The following is an 18,048-nucleotide window of genomic DNA, read 5'->3' as shown; positions in this document are numbered from 1 at the left end:
TTAGCTCATTCTGTGCAAAATAGATCATCTAAGCAATGACTTTACTTTTAAATAACTTGCAAAGCAAGTTTGTCTTTCTGCTGTCGACATTCCTACCCATGTGCCCAGGGCTTATGTTGCTGGTGTGTCTGGCCAGGGCTGGTTCACTGACAGGACGCCTGCCTTTCTAATCCTTCTCAATGGATTATTTGTCCCTTTTACTGATGTGAGGCCAGGTGAAAATTCAAAAAAAGGTGGGGTATGAAGACCTGAAGATGAGTGAGCCATCTTCTGTGTATGAGGGCATGAAACATTCATCAGATGTCAATGACATTTAGCTGAAGTTGAACAAATATAATGGAACGTATTTGAAGATACATAGGATTTTGATTTAGTAAGAAGTACAACAATGTACAACAATCACTATGCATAGTGTAGCGATTGCAATATATGCTTGGCTGATACTAGACAGACAACGTTCTGAATTCCGAAGCCATCCTGCAGTAGTATCCAGCACAAGGGTCCTAAGGGACTTGGGGGGAAGAGGCAGTCCTGTTGAGAGCTGATGCAGTCTCCAGCTAGAAGCCCAGCCTCTCTGCTGGGTAGAAATAACTCTGAAGTCTAAAATGAGCACAACACAGAGCAACTGACTCAAACCCATACTTCAGTTTGCGTTTGCTCCCAGAACGTTTACTGTAATTCATAGGTGGAGGGAGGAGGGATCTTTTCATCCCTTCCTCCTCCCTCAAGCATCTGGCCTTATTCAAGTGCTGAGAACAAAGAATACAATAGGGGTGTTTCATTGGCGAAGGGGATTTTCTATTCCTTTCAGAAGCTTTGCCTCTTCTACTAGGAAAGTCATCTGACATGCAGGAGTCTTGACACATTAAAGGTGCTGTGCTTGATGCTGCTTCTACTTAAGTGGAGTTTGTTTCTGAGAAATATCAAAGATCAGCCATAACTTGTTGCAGATGGCTTTGTAACCCTTGGCAGGACATGTTCCCCAGTTAGCTAAGTTCTGTGACAGCAGGAGGTGATGTGATTGAACTGAGTTTTAAACATTGTATTTGTGTTTATTTACAACATACCAGATTATCTAAAATTCATTCATCTTAAAAGTATAACTGAATTACATTACCAAGTACACAGACCATTTGTACTTGTATCTGTGTCATTGCTGTCATTTATCAGAACTGAAATGTGTAAGGTGTTAAAACAGTGTGCTCGATTAAATCTTGGAAATGCTATGTCTTAACTCAAGCAAAAGGCTTCTGAATGTAAAAATACATGCTTAAAAATCTGAATTGAAGCACAGGCTTAGGTAGATAACTGAGTAATGCTGTGCTATCATGAATTATTATGGGATTTCTGATGAGATATGCTAACTAGCTGAGATCTGTGCCTGATTTACCAGGCAGAAAAGTTAACTTGGTGACGTTTGAGAACAGAGGCTGATCTTGAGCTTCTAGTGTTAGCATTTCAGTCCTGTAAGAGGGAATCCATGTCCTATGTGGTATAAATGCAGCAGAGATGTTTATGATAACGTTCTATTAAGTCCCTGCATAACAAGTCATAATCTCTCTGCCTCAGAGCCTTTCTGCGTTTAAAATGAGTATAAAACTTGCATCTGCACTGTGATGTGCAGTTCCTTTTAGAAATATGCATATTGAGAAAGAGGTGATCAGCTCACTAAGATGCTTCTGATATGATACCACAGGAGCTCCAAGCTGGATGTAGAATAGCAACAAGTCATGTAGTATATTTGAGGATCTAGACTTGTGCAATAAAGATTTTGTACAAGATTGGATTGAATATGAGAAATCTCTTAATAGGTTCTACAAGAACTTTCATAAAATAACCAGGTTTTTTATGATCTGAAATTATGAGAGTGAAATTCAAAGAGCTTAAAGCTGGAAGAATTAGCTACTAATCGTATATTTCTACAAAAAGACTGAGCAATTTCTGTTTTACAGACTTGAAGATATAATGGAGCCCTGGGGATTTCTGCCACAACAAGCTCTGAGAGCTGCTTGCACTTAGCAAAATTGACTTCAGTTTACCAAAAAAAAAAAAAAAAAAGCAAGCAAGCAAGGAAAAAGCTGTTTGGGAGGCTTCTGGACAAGTAACTGTATAAATGCTTTAAGACATTTCAGCTCCTAGAAGAGTCTCAGTGACCTATAATATCAGTATGTAATGGGCAAGCATAAATGGAAGGGAACTAAAATTAAGTGCTAGAATGGTGGGGGAGGAAAAAAAAGTGAAAAGGAGGAGAGTAGAAAAAGTAGCACTTTGCTTACCCTTATTAAAACATTTCTTAGTGCATATGACTCTGCAAACACAATACACAGTATGCATTTATAGGAGTTAAGAGAACAGAATTATGCTGTGTGCATGATCTGTAATATTTACATGCTCCACTACAAAGAAACTTTTACCCATATTCAGACTCACATTCCAGGGACTTTTGAGTCATTTTCCTGAAGTCCTAGGTAAAAAGAAGCACTGAATTATAACTGATACCCCACAGTTCTTCAACTACATACCCTTTTTTGAATAGCCCTGGTAAAAATCTCAGATAGGTGATTCTAAACTACCATGTAGATTAGAAATCCTTTTGGTTTCTCATAGTGTCATTTTCACAGGAGTAAACACATTGTATTTTGTTCAACTTATGACCTTTGAATGCTAGATGTTTTTATAAGTGGGGGCATAAGGGAGATAATCTACCTTTTCTGGTAGTTCCACAATAATACCCAATATTATAAGAACAAAACCAGAAAAATTAAAATGGAACAAACGTTGAGGAAAACAGTTTTGAAAACTATTTGCTCTGTTTGGAGATTTAAGAATGCAAGGAACCTTCTGTGTCACCAAATCCAATCTCCTGTTGTCACAGTCAAAACCTCATACATGTAATTTATTACATACTTGTTTTTCTGAGGGTAAATGTGCTACGATTTATATGTCTCATTATAACTGAATAAATGCTTTTATTTCAGTGGGACTTAAATTAGTCTCCTGTGGATGCCAAGGGAATTTATCTGCTACAGCAAATCCAGTGTTATAAAACAGCCTGCAGCTTTTTCTAAACGAATATGTCACTGCAAATCAGCAAACTTTGATTTTGGCTCTGTGTGTGTTGCCGTGCACGTTCCTCCATGACCAAATGCCAAAAAGGTGTAGGAATAAATATGGTTTCGAACACAAAGCAGTTGGAAAACTCTTCTGTTTTCATTATCTGTGTAGTACTGGAAGGAGTACGCTGGAGGGAATATGCTAACATCTGTAACTTAGTTTTTAATGTGAATATGAATGATCTCATGGCTCAGTGTGGAATGCTAGATGACTGTGGCGGGAGGAAGAAAACAGAAGCCTGTGCAGCAGTTCAATATTAAAGTGTTAGGGCTTGCACTTTCTTCAAGGTGTGTGTATATATACAGAGTATATATGTGTGTGTTGTATAACAAAGGTGTAATTAAAAAAATAGGTAAATAGTGCCTGCTGCTCTAACCCTTTATTGCTTTTCTAGAATTCTCTTATGTTGCTCAGTGGTTGCTGAGATATAATTCAATTCAAGACTAATTTACTAATTAATTATAATTCAGTCAGATAATCAATAGAACATTTCTCTCCTTTCTACGAGCAGAGATAACTGTAATTTTTTCCTGCATTCTCATGAAGCTCATTAGCAATTGCTGTTATAAACTCCTTCTAGAGGCTCCAACCTACATCTCAGCTCTTCAAACATCTAGTTGTATGAACTTGGTAAAAACAAAGTCAAGGATGATTATCTGTATCAGGATAAGTTATGTGAATGAACTCAATAAAATCTGTCATTGGATGGGGAGAGGGAACAGCTGCCAAAGGTCATGCCTTTCAGGAAAACAGGTGGGACCAGTAAGAAGAAAATATGAGCCAAAAATCACACAGAGTTATCATCTACTAGCTTAATGGCTGCCTTGTTCTGCCCAAAGGTAAAGAGCTAGCTATCAGTGCCATTTATCGGGTACACGGCTTTAGTATAAACTTGTTTAAAACCGAGTAGAGCCTCTTTTTCATCTTAATTAGACAATAACTCACTGATTCTAAGTGGGCCTTCATTTTCTAATTATTTAGTACATAATATAATGTCATTAAACATCTTTGAGTGGACAAGATTGCTCTAAAAGCTTCAGCTCCAGAGCTCCAGTATTAGGCTTTTGGCAATCATCCCTGTGTGTGAAAAGCAGTCAGTTTGTTTACCAGGAATTTAGATTCACATTACTGGGGGAATTAGCAGTGAGCTATTAGTCTGATACAAGCACTTAACAATAGCTGATCATCTCCTCCTAGCTTGCAGATAATGGAGGTGATCAGCTGTAAATGGAAAGAATGTAGGGCTATTTTCATGAAGGCACTTGGAGAAAGTGCTGTATCCTGTGACCTCTGCTAACCCTACGGTTTGCAAGAAATCCAAACGCCAAATCACTTCCTGGAGTAGAGCTAATCAACCACAAGAAGAGCTTCCATTAGAGGCAAAACCAAGCTCAAACGGCCTTCCCTCATCTGAAAAAAACGTTCAGCCACAAAGTCCCTGAGGTAGGGGTGATTAGCCCCTGATCATATTTACCAGTACACATTTTGATGGAGGAAGCAACTGTAGAGCAGCAGCTGGTTCTCATTCCATAGCAGTACTGAATGACGAACACGCTTAGTATCGCTCATTCGCTTCCTGTTTTGCTGTTGTCGTAGAATCACAGAATGGCCTGGGTTGAAAAGGACCTCGGTGATCATCTAGTTTTACCCCCCTGCTACGTGCTGACGACCAGCAGCCCAGGCTGCCCAGAGTCACATCCAGCCTGGCCTTGAATGCCTGCAGGGATGGGGCATCCACAGCCTCCTTGGGCAACCTGTGCCAGTGCCTCACCACCCTCTGTGTGAAAAACTTCCTCCTAATATCCAACCTGAACCTCCCCTGTCTCAGCTTAAGACCATTTCTCCTTGTCCTATCACCATCCACCCTCATAAACGGCTGTTTCCCCTCCTGTTTATACGCTCGCTTCAAGTACTGGAAGGCTGCAATGAGGTCTCCCCGCAGCCTTCTCCAAGCTAAACAAGCCCAGTTCCCTCAACCTTTCTTCATAGGAGAGGTGCTCCAGCCCTCTGATCATCTTAGCAGCCTCCTCTGGACCTGCTCCAAGAGCTCTACAGGTAATGTTACCTTCCATTTAGGCAAAGTAAGTTTTTATGATGTATCAGGATGCCTTTGCTCTTTGTGGCTGCTTAACCTGTAGGAGTGTCTTGTAAATGTGAAGTTGCCATACACTGTCAGCAGGTTTTGATAGGCATGCCAGGTTTCTGCAGCCAAACATTACATTTTTGAAGTAAAACTTAGTTTTTCCTGTATCTGTGATACAGATTGTGTCCCCTTTAGAAAGAACACCACAGCCACTTCATCCTTCCTGAAACATAAGCATTTGCTGTGGGAAGTAGGAATGATTTTGATGAGGTAAGGCCATGGTAGTTTGGGGATTTGGAATTCAAGGATTACTTCTTGCATCACCTTGCTTGTGACTTTTGGCAGGAAATGTCAATCAGTTCTCTCACTTGTCAGATAAGATCAACTCATAGTGACTGAGCTCACTGCTCAAAAGAGAGCTGTTAATGTTCTTAGTAAATGTTTTTGCAATGTTCACGTCATTAGGCCATGTTAAGAAATCTAAAGCTGTGTCAAATTTCTAGATGCTGTGTCTGAAATCTGACAGTGTTTTCTGTATAAGTCGCTGTTGACATTACTTTGTAAGAGATTTCTTTCCCATAATGCCTCCAGCAGGAGGACACAAACACTGCAGCTCCTACTAAATGCACAGGAAGGCAGAAGACTTCTAAAATTGCAAGATAGATTTTTATTAGCAAGTCTTGGTATTATGCCACACTCTTACGGATTTGTATACACATCAGAGTGAGTACCTACCAATGCAGGTGTATTTAGCGGTGATTTTTGCTTCCACTTGTTGATGACCAATTGTAGGAGGCAGCTGTCTATATAAAAGTGTATATGAACGTGGAAAAGGGACATTTGAAGAAAATGTTGTGTTCTGTTTAATTTCTGTCTAGAGCAGGATTTTGTCAGACTGTAAAGCATTTTCCTGTGTAATCCAGGACATGACTAGAGGCTGAAATTGCCATCAATAACCTTCTTAGTAGGGGCAAGGGGACTAGAAGTCCACAGTATGATGAATATGAACAACAAAATAATAATAGCTTTTCCCATATCAACCTGACTTAGAGCACTCAAGTGTGGAAAGAGGAAAGTTCACAATGCAGATGAATAGAAGATGGATGCTGCTCATGGAAAGCTATTCCATCTTTCTTATAAATGTTCACACTGATTTCTGGATTATTGTAAAGAACATTTTTCTTTTCCCTGTCATTCACAAGTAATCTCTGGAAATGACGGAACACACCCTACAGTTACAGCCCCACCATATGAAGGATGGCCAAATGTAGATCTCAGAATCCTATAATAACACAGGCAGTTTTCATTAAAGAGAGGTAGCAAACATAGAAACAGCGTTGTCTCTTCAATCACATAGCCATGTTTCAGCACATGGTGGGAAGTACCAGCATTCTGACTCCTCGTAGTTAAGATCATAGAATCACTAAGGTTGAAAAAGACCTCTGAGATCATCTAGTCCAACCACCCACCCACCTCCAGTATTTCCCCACTAAACCATGTCCCTTAGTGCAACACCTAAATCTTTTTTGAACACCTCCAGAGATGGTGACTCAACCACCTCCCTGGGCAGCCCATTCCAGTGGCTGACCATCCTTTCAGAGAAGAAATTTTTCCTAACATCTGGCCTGAATCTCCCCTTGAGCAACTGGAAGCCATTCCCTCTAGTCTTATCGCTAGTTATGCAGAAGAGGCTGATTCCCCACTGCACCACAACCTCCTTTCAGTAGTTGTAGAGAGCTAAAGATCCGTCCTAAATCTCCTCTTCTCTCAAGATGACATGATACTTGTTCCTTTTGCATGAAAATGCGGTGTTGCATCAGAGGGACAGGTTCTATTGCATGCAATCATCTCCCTGTCCTAGCTGCCCAAGGAGATAAGAGGAGGCCACAATTTGAAATGGTAATATTACACTGCAGAGACGGACAGCTACACTGAGGTATATGCAGCAATGGAAGATTTTCTAGTAAGAAGGGTCTGACAGTGAATGGGAAACAAAATATATTACCTAGTTGGTACCTTTGTGAGGTGCAGATAAAACACAGTGTAAAAAGAAATTGCCACATGTTCTGCATCTATTCTGGACTGCAATATTGCTCAGCTGTGCATAATATTGTCCAGATCTGTTGTATTTCATAGAATAAACAAGAGGCATTATACATGTGTATGGAGAAGCTGCTTTAAGCTGAGTTTCTAGCTATCCTGAAAGTGTGGGTTGGCTGATGAGGCAACTCTTGCACACAATTGATTGTGGACTATTAACCTATGCTCAGAAATCAATATTCACTTAACACCACATTCTAACAGGCCAACGTAGCATAAAATAACAGCAGTTACACAGTGCACATGTTTACATTCAGAATAAACAGATCATGAAGTAGAACTTGGCAGAGGAGACTGGCAGGATTGAAAGGGGAAAATGGCAACTTCAGTGTGTGGAGAGGTACAAACCAGTTCCAGCTCCTGGAGGCTTTTGCAACTGAATGAGCTGTGCTGATTCATGTGCATGATGAGGTGATGCTGAATAGAGCATCACCTTCCCTAGGCATTCCTAAAAAGCTCTGGCCTGGTAACATCATCCTTGGCTAGGTAAATTTACTAGGGTTGAGTACAGGAATCCCTGCTATTTCAAAAACGCAGGTCTGTTGCTATCCATGATAAAAGGATGATACATATAGTTACAAAGGGCAAAACAGAAAGGAGCAAGAACATAAACTAAAGTGTAGCATCTTCAAGCTGGAATGATATTTTTCATATATTTAAAAGAATGAACTGAAAAAAATATATGTAAGGGAACTGAAAGTAATTGAGAACTGGTGTTTTACAGGGATTTTATGCTCACTTAGCTTTACTTGTAACCGCCCTGCAGTGAGGGCTCTTAATCCTCATCGTAGAATCACCAGCAATGGGAAAGACCTCCAAGATCATCTAGTCCAACCACCCACCCACCTCCAATACTTCCCCACTAAACCACATCCCATAGTACAACATCTAAACCTTTCTTGAACACCTCCAGGAATGGTGACTCAACCACCTCCCTGGGCACCCCATTCCAGTGGCTGAGCAAGCTTTTGGAGAAGAAATTTTTCCAAATATCTAACCTGAGCCTCCCCTCGTGCAACTGGAGGCCATTCCCTCTAGTCCCATCACTACTTACACAGGAGAAGAGGCTGACCGTCACCTCACCACAACCTCCTTTCAGATAGTTGTAGAGGGCGATAAGATTTCCCCTGAGCCTCCTCTTTTCCAGACTGAACAATCTCAGTTCCTTCAGCTGCTCCTCACAAAGCTTGTGCTCCAGACATTTTACCAGCTTGGCTGTACTCCTCTGGACACACTCCAAGGTCTCGATGTCTTTCCTGCAGTGAATGGCCAAAAACTGAACACAGTACCTAAGGTGCAGCCTCACCAGAGCTGAATAAAGGGCATATCAGTTCTCTGCCCCTGCTGGCAATGCTATACTAGCATACTAGTATATTTCTTATACTAGCCAGGATGCCATTGGTCTTCTTGACTGCCTGGGCATACTGCTGGCTCATGTTTAGCCAAGCATCCATCAACACTCCCAGGTCCATTTCTTCCAGGCAGTCTTCCCGCCCCAGGCCTGTAGTGTTACCTGGGATTGTTGTGGCCAAAGTGCAGGACCTGACACTTAAGTATGTTGTACTCTAAGCCTATGGAAGAGCTCCAACAGGTAGGGTGGTAGGAAACAGTGTCATGTGCATCCCTCTACTTAGAAACAGAACCCCACGCAAGTTCTAACAGAATGCAGACTTGTTTTAAAATACTGTGGTTGAATATAAGCCTGACTGTCACTCAAAATGCTAAATGTGGCAGAAGCAATGGTGGGCACCAAATCTGCATCTCAGAGCACACTGATTGGAGGAAAGAGGGGCACAAATCAGGGAGAGGTTTTCGGTGACCACAGTTATAGGCTAAGGCTGTTCCCTTCCTCTTTTACAGAGGCTTTTTGTTTGTTGAGGGTAAATCAGTAGTGGGAGGTGCCTGGATATGGGATAAGATTAATAATATGGGAAGGAAAGATGTCACTTATGCCAAGTTAAAGTGGGCTCAGCAACAGGGGAAGGAATAGAGACAGAGATGGCCAAGAAACAGCAGCTCCAGAATATACAGAGGAGGCCATAGGCAAACTGCTGTGTTCAGAGGTGTCTTGCTGTGTCTTCACTTCAGCCACCTAGGAAATGAAAAGGAGGAATGAATCCCAGTTAGTCCCATTTGTGCTCAAACACGAATAGCAGAAGGGCCTCAAGCTCTGGACGCTGATATGAGACTGTAGAAAACTTCTGCAGCCAGGCAGCATGGCCTCCAATTTCTGTTTGTCTGTGGAAGGAATATCTGAGTCAAAGCAGTCTGTGTTTTTGCATGCACATGGCATCCCTCACTTTGATGTCCAAAATCACACATTTCCAGGTACAGGGTTTTTGAACTACTGTCTCTAGGCTACTTGACCTGATACTGGAGGCAACAAAACAATGCATACCTGGGACATTTCCGAAGCAAGAGATGTGCTGGCGCTGTCTCCTTGGAAATTTAGGGAAGCTGAATAATATAAGTCTTTCTGTCTTTCCAGACCTGTCAGCTTCTGGTGCATTTGAGACCAAATAGCATTTTCTGCAAACAGAAGCAAAGCGAGAGTCTTATTGTGCTTTTCTTGTAGTATGTAGTATCTCAGGTGGGATGTTCAGGTTATAGGTGTATCTATAGTGCTGTGTGTGAGGCTTTTTGGTACAGCAGTAGGTAATTTAAATAGTAATCTTTTATCTAAAGATGGTTGATTTGTTTGATATACTTCAGAATCTTTTACAAAACAGAAAGTATTTAAATCTTAAGTCTGTTGCTAATATGCTAAGGAGCATAAAAGAAATACTAACTTCAGATTATATACATCATAGAATATACCGAGTTGGAAGGAACCCACAAGGACCATTGAGTCCACCTCCTGGCTCCCAACAGGAAACATTTGGACATAGCCTGATTTTTGGAATTGCTATGCTGCTGAATCTGACAAGGACTGTGTCAGGAGCTACTTGTCTTGGCAAAATAAGGGCCAAAGACGAGCACAGGACGATCAGCAGGCTGGAGCACCTCTCCTATGAAGATGGGCTGAGAGAGCTTGAGTTGTTCAGTCTGGAGAAGAGAAGGCTCTAGGGAGACCTCATTACAGCCTTCCAGTAAAGGAAGATTATAATCAGGAAGGAGAACAACTTTTTTAGACAGGTAGATAGTGAGGAAATGGCTTTAAACTAAAGGAGAGGAGATTTACATTAGATGTTGGGGAAGTTTTTCACTGAGAGGGCGGTGAGGTGCTGGAACAGGCTGCCCAGCGAGGTTGAGGATGTCCCATCCCTGGACATGTTCAAGGCCAGGTTAGATGGGGCCCTGGGCAACCTGATCTAGTGCTTGATCCAGCAATTGGCAACCCTGCCCACGGCAGATGATCTTTGAGGTCCCTTCCAACCCAAGCTGATCTATAAAACTACGAAAGGACTGAGAGTGGAAACCAAAACACCATAACCCTGGCATTGCTGGAACTACTCAACAACCTATAGATGCAGCATGTCTGACCTCCCCACAGTATTGCTTTTTTGCAACTGCTTCATTTGAATGCTGTTTGTAGATAGCTTCCTAGTGTTTGAGATGAACAGAAACGTTGAATAAAAATATAGAAACACTTTCAAAAGCAGATCCATGGTAGTCTTGGAGGTTTGTTAGGAGATCATGGAAATGCTGCAGAAGACAGAAGTGTATGCTAGAGCAATGCAGCGTAAGATCTTGAAATCAACAGGTTTTGAACTTCTCCGTGCTGAGTTGTTTCCCCAGTTCTGCGACATATTGCTTACCAAGGCATTTGTTGTTCTCAAACATGCCAAGTATCTGGTCACACTTCTCCTTCTGGTTGCCACTGCTTTCACAGGTACACCACAGGGAGACCTCCACGCTGGAGTTACTGATGTAGTTGGGTGTCATAGGCGTGCCTGTCCCAAGCCCCCAGAAATGGGAATCAGGATTTACTTCATCAAATGAAAGAAGCATGATGAGTCCCCTTATCCTCAAGGCAATGCTGCCCTGGAGGCAAAAGCCTTCCATTACTCAGAAGTCACCTTGCAGAGCCCCTGCAAGGTGACCCACATCTGGTGAGCCTACATGCAGTCTGCTGCTCTGTGAGAAAGGGTGGAGATTGCTTCCCCTGACTCAGTCAATCTGATGATGAAGCACACTGATAAACCGAACTTTGTGCAAACATTGGACTGAAGGATGTGAAGCATCTGCAGATTCAATGGCAGTGCTGAAACATGGCTCTCCTAACTCTCATGTAGCTGGCAGCACTCTGTGGCCAAATGCTTTTTTTGCCAAACAAGTGCTACACACCTGTAGTGTGCCATTAGAGCACTGAGCTTATTTGGCATGAAAACAGCAAAGACATCTGGAAAACTAGAAGATATAGTCTAGAATTACAGCTTCTGAGATAGTACTGCATTCTGTAGCTCCTTTGAGCCACTCTGAAAAAGTAAAAACAACTTGGCAGTTAATACCTGTAACTAATGACAACCTTCCATTCATCAGCTGGTAGTGCTTTGTGTTACTGTTGTTCTCACTGGCTCTGAGAAGACAGTGCGTACACAGTGTTAAAACAGCATGAGTATAAACGTCAAGCAACAAGGGAATGTCAGCTTTAACTACGATCTTACAACTGAATTCTGCTGTGACTGTGAGGCAGCTCCAGCAGCAAGAATAACTTAATCCATACAAGTTGACAGAGACTCTGCGGATGGGTATTTAGAGCACTTTGCATCAGCTGGTGATGCAAACAGGAATGCAAGAGTCCCAGGCAAGTGCTGCTGCTTTGCCAGCAGAAGATGGGACAAAGCAGAGTGATAAATGCCACAAAGGAGCTCTCTTTGTGCTACATTTACCTCAGAAACAAGTGGAAGCACCGGCATCCATTAGGCTAAGGCATGTTTATTGGCATGCTGAGCACTATCACCCTCGTAGCAAAGCAAGACAGACCCTCTTAGCATAACAATGAGGCTACAATGTGTTGCCTGCAGGTAACCCTTGATGTTCCTCTGGGCATCACTTACCAATCATCCCCATGTAAGCCTGCAGGCATGCAGCATGGTTGTGCTGAGAGCAACCATCTGGGGACATATCTGCAGGTTGGCAGTTTTGTTGGAAGTCAGCGAGTCGGGATCTGTAGGAATGAAAATGAGACTATCAGTGTCTATGTCTCTTCTGGTGGCCGCTGCCTGCTGCTGCCAGACCTACTTGCAGATATGGTCTTCCAAGCAGGAGTCCAGAAGCCAAAGGCAATTGGGTTTGGTGCTATACTGAAAGGAGCAATCAGGAACAATAGTTTTCCGGCGCCGTTCTCCACAGAGTTCATCCTGACATGGACAGAATAGGATCCTTCTAGTGAAATCCTCAGGGACTTTCTCGAAGAAATTTCTTAGCCCTCGATGGCATTTGCGACGGTCACACATGTCCTCACTTCCTGCCCCTCTGGTGCAGATTGAGGCATAGTCTGTGCGCAGCCGAACGCACTTCTTGCTCAAATTACAGACATGAGTTGCTTTCAGGCATGGGTTTGTTGCATCTCCTGCTAACTGAGAGCCTATGAAGCAAAAAAAAAATCTGTAAACAAAGAAGCAAACCTCCAGAAGAAACTTCATGTAGGAATAACCCTTGATGGACAAATTGGGAACAAAGTCCTGCTATGTGCTCGTAGTAAGACATTACAGTGATGCTAGTTACAAAATCACATGTTTTATTGGTTCATGTTAGGATGTTTTTTTTCAGAGAATACGTCATTGTGAGTTATTCCCTCTTTCACGGGCCTAGGTCTGTAACTGTATTACATTTAAGTGCAAATACAGGCAGGTATCCAGAGCAGGCATTTATCTGTTTAAAAGGACAATCACCTCAAATCGTTATTATTGATGATTTTTAGCCCCTGAAAAGTTAAGAATGGTAAAGAATTGTATCACTTAGCTGTTACAAGCTATTACCTGATACCACAGCTGCCAGTTCATTATAATCTGTTTTCCAGTGCTCTTCAATTGCTGGATTCTCATAGGGAGAGGTTTCCAAATTGAAATAACCTGGGCAAGACACAAGGTATTTTATGCAATGAGAGATGTGCCAGCTTTTTTTTTTTTTCTTTTATGCACTTCTTCAGGCTGGAGTTGAGAGGTGCTCTGTTCTGTTGAAAGCCAAATGCCAAGAATGGTTCTGCTGGAGATGCAAAGGTGTGACTGTGTAGCACCAGCATTACATTTTGTCATTAGATTTCCTCTGGCTGGAATTTGGCCTATGTTGAAATTAGCTTTTTGTCAGCCTCAGTGCTAAGGAGCTGTGCAGGACAGGTAGTTCCTGGTGGCAGGCCATTAGAAGCATCCCAGTAAAGCTGGAGAGAAGCAAAACGCTGCTCATGGATGCCATTACAATAAACTCATATCCGTTTTCAGTGACAGATGTAAACATTTTGAAGTGACTTACATAGAACTACAGTTAAGTAATTGTCTCAAAGTTGCTACCTTTGTTTGTCGGACTCCCTGGTGTGTTGGAGGGGCAAGTCTCAAACCAGATTGGTTTTCCATGCAAATCATACAGAGCAGTAATGACCAGGAGACCAAAGGGGTACCTTCAGTACTGGGAAGTGGCCTTTCACCAGTGCTTTCAGGTGGGAGGGGCAGTGTTGAGCCTTACTGGTACCTTCTAAATTTGTATTATTTATCTCACCGTCTGTCATGCTGGAGTGAACAGTCCAGAAAATGCGCAGGCAATGCTCCTGTCTCTTCATGCGCCGATGGCACTTGCAGTGCAGTAAAGAGCTGTTCCCAAGGTACAGCTCTGCATTCAGACATCTGACCCTGCTATCATGATCCAGCCCGACGAAGCGTGTCTTAGCAAGGTCACAGTTTTCCAGAGTCCTGTAGGTGGCATTGCAGTTGGAGTCTAAGAGGCACAGCTGTTCTGCTACTATGCAATCACTCCGTGGTAGAGCCAGGAAGTCTCCTGGTAAAGAAAGGAAAAGATTGTAAGGATTTCAATCATGATAAATGCCACACAAGCACCTTGTCATTGTTTTGTAGGCATCCTCAGTAAGAACTCAAGGGGCAGCACTGGTTGGGGTCTTTCATATTGGAGCAGTGTGGAACAAGAGCACTCTCCGTTTAGAAACAGAGGAATGACTAATTAGAGTGTGGAAGAGAGAACAAAAGATTTATAATTAATCTCCAACATGATTTTGTTTAATAACATCCCCTCCCTTTTCTTTAAAACCACCTTTAACTCTTTCAGCTTGGCTGGGATCAGGGGTGGCTCTCTATTTTCCTAGAGCAGTAAATCCCTAAGGAAACTTTGGCTTTGTTGAGGCCTTCTTTGAAGAAGCTCTCCTATCTGGGTAATAAGAAGCTCAGTGCAATAAGCAGCACTAACACCACATTGTGGTGTAAGTCAGTGCTGCTGCTGTTGCTAAGGACACAGGTCACTCTGAAAGTAATGACTCCTATTTATTTCTGCTGCAACTATGAAGATACAAAGCACAATAACACTATTTGATAGAGCAAATTTTCAGCTACAAAACACTATTTTTCAACACAGTCACCACCTTTAGCTGTGCATTTTCATCAGTGGTGAACAAGAGCCTATTTGTTGTGCTCATAAAAGTCTCCATCAGGGAAGGTGCCCTACTATCACCACTGCTGAAATGCACCACTCACTCCTTACTGTGCTGACATTCAGCAAGCATCAGTTAAAGTCACTGGGTGCAATGTTTTCCACATGGGGGAACTCAATTCCACACCTTTGCTTCATATATGCTTCCATGTCAGAGACCATTTGGTCAGACTGCCCCTCTACTGCCATCTGTCACAAGGCAACAAGATGTAATGCACTATTGGTGGGACAGTTCATCCACTGCGGCCATACTGCCAACATCTGCCTGTGATGTCGTGGACCAACATCATCAAATAGGAGGCATGACTTTTGAAGCAACCCTCATATATGCCAGTCATTGAGAGCTGCACTGAGGAAGCCATTTGCAGGGTGTAAAAGCAACTAATTTGTTAAGTTGGGAAACTTAATAACAACTATACTTTTTTTTGCATAATAGAAGACACCTTTCATATTAAACACAACTCAGTATATAATCTTCATTTCTGTAATATATGGATCTGTGTTTACGCTACGAGCACAGTGCGTCACGGAATGGTTTGGGCTAGAAGAGACATTAAAGATCATCTGGGTCCAACTTCTATGCCACAGGCTTAGATACCTTCCACTAGACCAGGTTGTTCAAAGCTCCACCCAACTTGGCCTTGCAAAGACTTGGAACAAGAACTGCTAACAGAATTTACACATAGGCTAGTAGTATGTTTACTCCTTTCAGGACAAAACTGCGTACCTAGCATCTACCTTCAGTGCTTTCTGGATGCGTGATCTCATCTGTCATTCTTTTGTTCAGCATATACTGTAGTACTATTTCTGTACTGAAGACTAAAATAAAAAATCTCTGTGCAGCTTTTATTATCTGGTATACTGTCTTCACTGTCTGATTTGTTTTCTCACTGCCTTCAATTCTACTGGCTTTATCCGTTTATTTGCCATATAATTCCACACTAGTCTGATTCTCAAACTTCCTATTCTGCCTTCAATCCAGTAATGCTGCCTTACGTGTCTCCGTCCCATTCATTTATATTTCTTGGCTTTCCTAACAACTTCTTTGTTGTTCATCTGGCTGTTACGTAAAGACTACATGAGTTGGTAAGCTCCCTGAAAGAAAGACAAATCTCTCACCAGAAATGCTTTGTACCAGCACAGTTGGTTTTAGTTAGACATTCCATCTTGGAACAACATTAACGAACACATGGGGTGTGATTACATTCTGTAAGGCTGCAAACAGTGTAAAGTTCCAGTAGCAATTTTCCAGCTTAAATGATTCTATGATTCTGCTACCTCCAAGGTTTTGGAATTCTAAGCTGAGCAAACTGACAGACCTCACAAGGCCAGAGCAGAGTGCCACTGCCCTGAGTGGCCGCAGTAGCTGCCGTAGTAAGTTCATGAAAGGACAGGACACACTGCTATGAGCACTGCTCAAAATTCACCATGGCTTGAAGTGACATTTTCAAACCTTTACAACGGTATCATAATTGACAGGGTAGGGCAGAGCTGAGTGTGAAGTGGATGGACTCTGTTTCTACCACAGGCTCACCAGATGTTTTGGGTGAAGCTTCTGGAAGCATCAAAGCAGAAAAGCAGTCCTCCTTAACTAACAGAATTTAACAGCTATGCAGCCTGAAGCCCTAGCACATAAAGTTTCATTGAAAAAAAAAAAGAGTCATCTTACTACTTATAATACCAGATAATCAGGTAAAATATCCAGTACTGTACTAGAAAGCTCTCTGGTCTAGGTTGCAGAAAGCACTGAATGTGCATGTGCATCAGAGCCCCTTTAGCTAAATGAAAAACAAAGTTATAATAATCACTTCACAAACAATGATTATTTACACCTTAAAAAAATAAAGTGATAGTTAATATAATGCCCATCTATTCTCACTTTTGAATCCACACCCTACCATATACCTATGAAATTACAATTAATGTTATCATTATCTTAGTACCCCTTGTCATCCACACTGTGTAAGAGAGGACAATTACAGAAGGGAAACTTTTTATTTATTAAGAATAGATTTAAAACAAGCACCAGTATTTGGACAGTGGAAAATTGTGGGAAATCCATTGTAGTCATGTGGCTGCAAATGCTACTGAGGTCTCAGTGCAATAGCTCATCTTTATCAGAGTCGTGATATTGAGCAGTTGCATTTTTTTTTTAATGTCAAGCACTGACATCTCATAGGTAGGGTCGGGTGCTTTTGAAACTTCTTTTAATACTTCTTGTATTTTTTGCCACTGCAACCATGAAGACTGCATGAGAGATGAACGCAAAAGGGAAATCGTTTCTCCCCTCCAGATCTTGTGACTTGGCAATACCGGAGCACAGCGTAAGACAAACAGTTGCATCTTTGCAGGAGCTTTCTGGATTGGTGTTTGCAAACCGAGCCTCATCAGAATATCAGCCTGGAGCGATTCAGAGGGGGAGTGCATGGAAGATGGGTTAAAAAAAAAACAAACAACATTTAGCAAAGGTATCTCCGGTCCCGCATCTCCTCCGAGAGCTAGAACTGATGCTGTCTTTATGCCCGAAAGGGACGCTGTCTTTACGCCGCGCTGAGGGACCAGCTCCTGACATCGGTCCCTCCCTGCCGCGAGCGAGAGGAGCAAACCGCCCTCCTTTACCTCCGCGAGCTTTGCCTCGAGGAAATTAAAATCCCTCCCGCAGAGCATCCAGCCAGTTTGGTCACATCGACACTCGCAATTCGCAGCGCAGGTCAAAGCAGCAGCGCGCCTTTCCTGCTTTGAAATATGGTTCTTCCTTCGCAGCGGAGCCGCTGCCGAGAGCGGACGGGAGCAATGAGTACGGGACGCACCCCGAGCTCCGCATAACCCAACCTCCGGACGGGGCACGAGGGGCGCCGAAACGTCGCCCCGCGCGCCTCTCCTGCCGAGCACCAGCAGCTGCTCGGGCCGGGCCGGGCCGGACCGGCCACCCGCAGCTTCTCGCCGCCCGCCGGGACCGGGACGGGCACGCGCCGCCGCGAGGCTCTTCCCGCCGCGCTCTCCCGCCCGCCGCCCCGTGCTGTTCGTTACCGGCTCGGGAGAGGAGCAGCCCCAGGAGCAGGGCCGGCCACATGCTGCAGCTCGGCGCCGGAGCCGCCGCTCACATCCCGAACGCCGCCCGCCGCCCCGTCGAGGTGCAAACGGCGAGCACCGCC

At 43.0% G+C, this 18,048-nt stretch overlaps 1 protein-coding gene across 1 annotated transcript; it reads right to left on the bottom strand.

The window, feature by feature from the left end:
- Nucleotides 1–6,755: 6,755 nt before the first annotated feature.
- LOC122185635 (GDNF family receptor alpha-4-like) lies at nt 6,756–18,008 on the bottom strand. Its single transcript, XM_042881609.1, has 8 exons — nt 17,924–18,008; nt 13,955–14,230; nt 13,222–13,314; nt 12,482–12,827; nt 12,298–12,407; nt 11,056–11,190; nt 9,696–9,826; nt 6,756–9,389 (listed from the first exon to the last, which is right to left on the bottom strand). The coding sequence occupies exons 1-8, from the start codon at nt 17,964–17,966 to the stop codon at nt 9,255–9,257; spliced, it is 1,269 nt and encodes a 422-aa protein (XP_042737543.1). The 5' UTR covers nt 17,967–18,008; the 3' UTR covers nt 6,756–9,254.
- Between the last annotated feature and the right edge of the window lie 40 nt (nt 18,009–18,048).

Source organism: Lagopus leucura, unplaced genomic scaffold (genome assembly GCF_019238085.1).
Source record: "Lagopus leucura isolate 7727_CA_CO unplaced genomic scaffold, USGS_WTPT01 Super-Scaffold_100030, whole genome shotgun sequence".
In the NCBI taxonomy this organism is placed as follows: Eukaryota; Metazoa; Chordata; class Aves; order Galliformes; family Phasianidae; genus Lagopus; species Lagopus leucura.
The sequence above is the reverse complement of the archived record's forward strand: the minus strand, read 5'-3'. Positions and strand labels throughout refer to the sequence as shown.

Bases quoted from the DNA above. Each gene is read 5' to 3' on its own strand.
- LOC122185635 (XM_042881609.1), bottom strand. From the start codon at position 17,966: ATGTGGCCGGCCCTGCTCCTGGGGCTGCTCCTCTCCCGAGCCG. The intron at 11,191-12,297 runs GTAAGTGATGCC...GGCTTGGGACAG, and splicing joins GGCTTACATGGGGATGATTG to GCACGCCTATGACACCCAAC. The intron at 9,827-11,055 runs GTAAGCAATATG...TTCTGTTTGCAG, and splicing joins TGAGAACAACAAATGCCTTG to AAAATGCTATTTGGTCTCAA.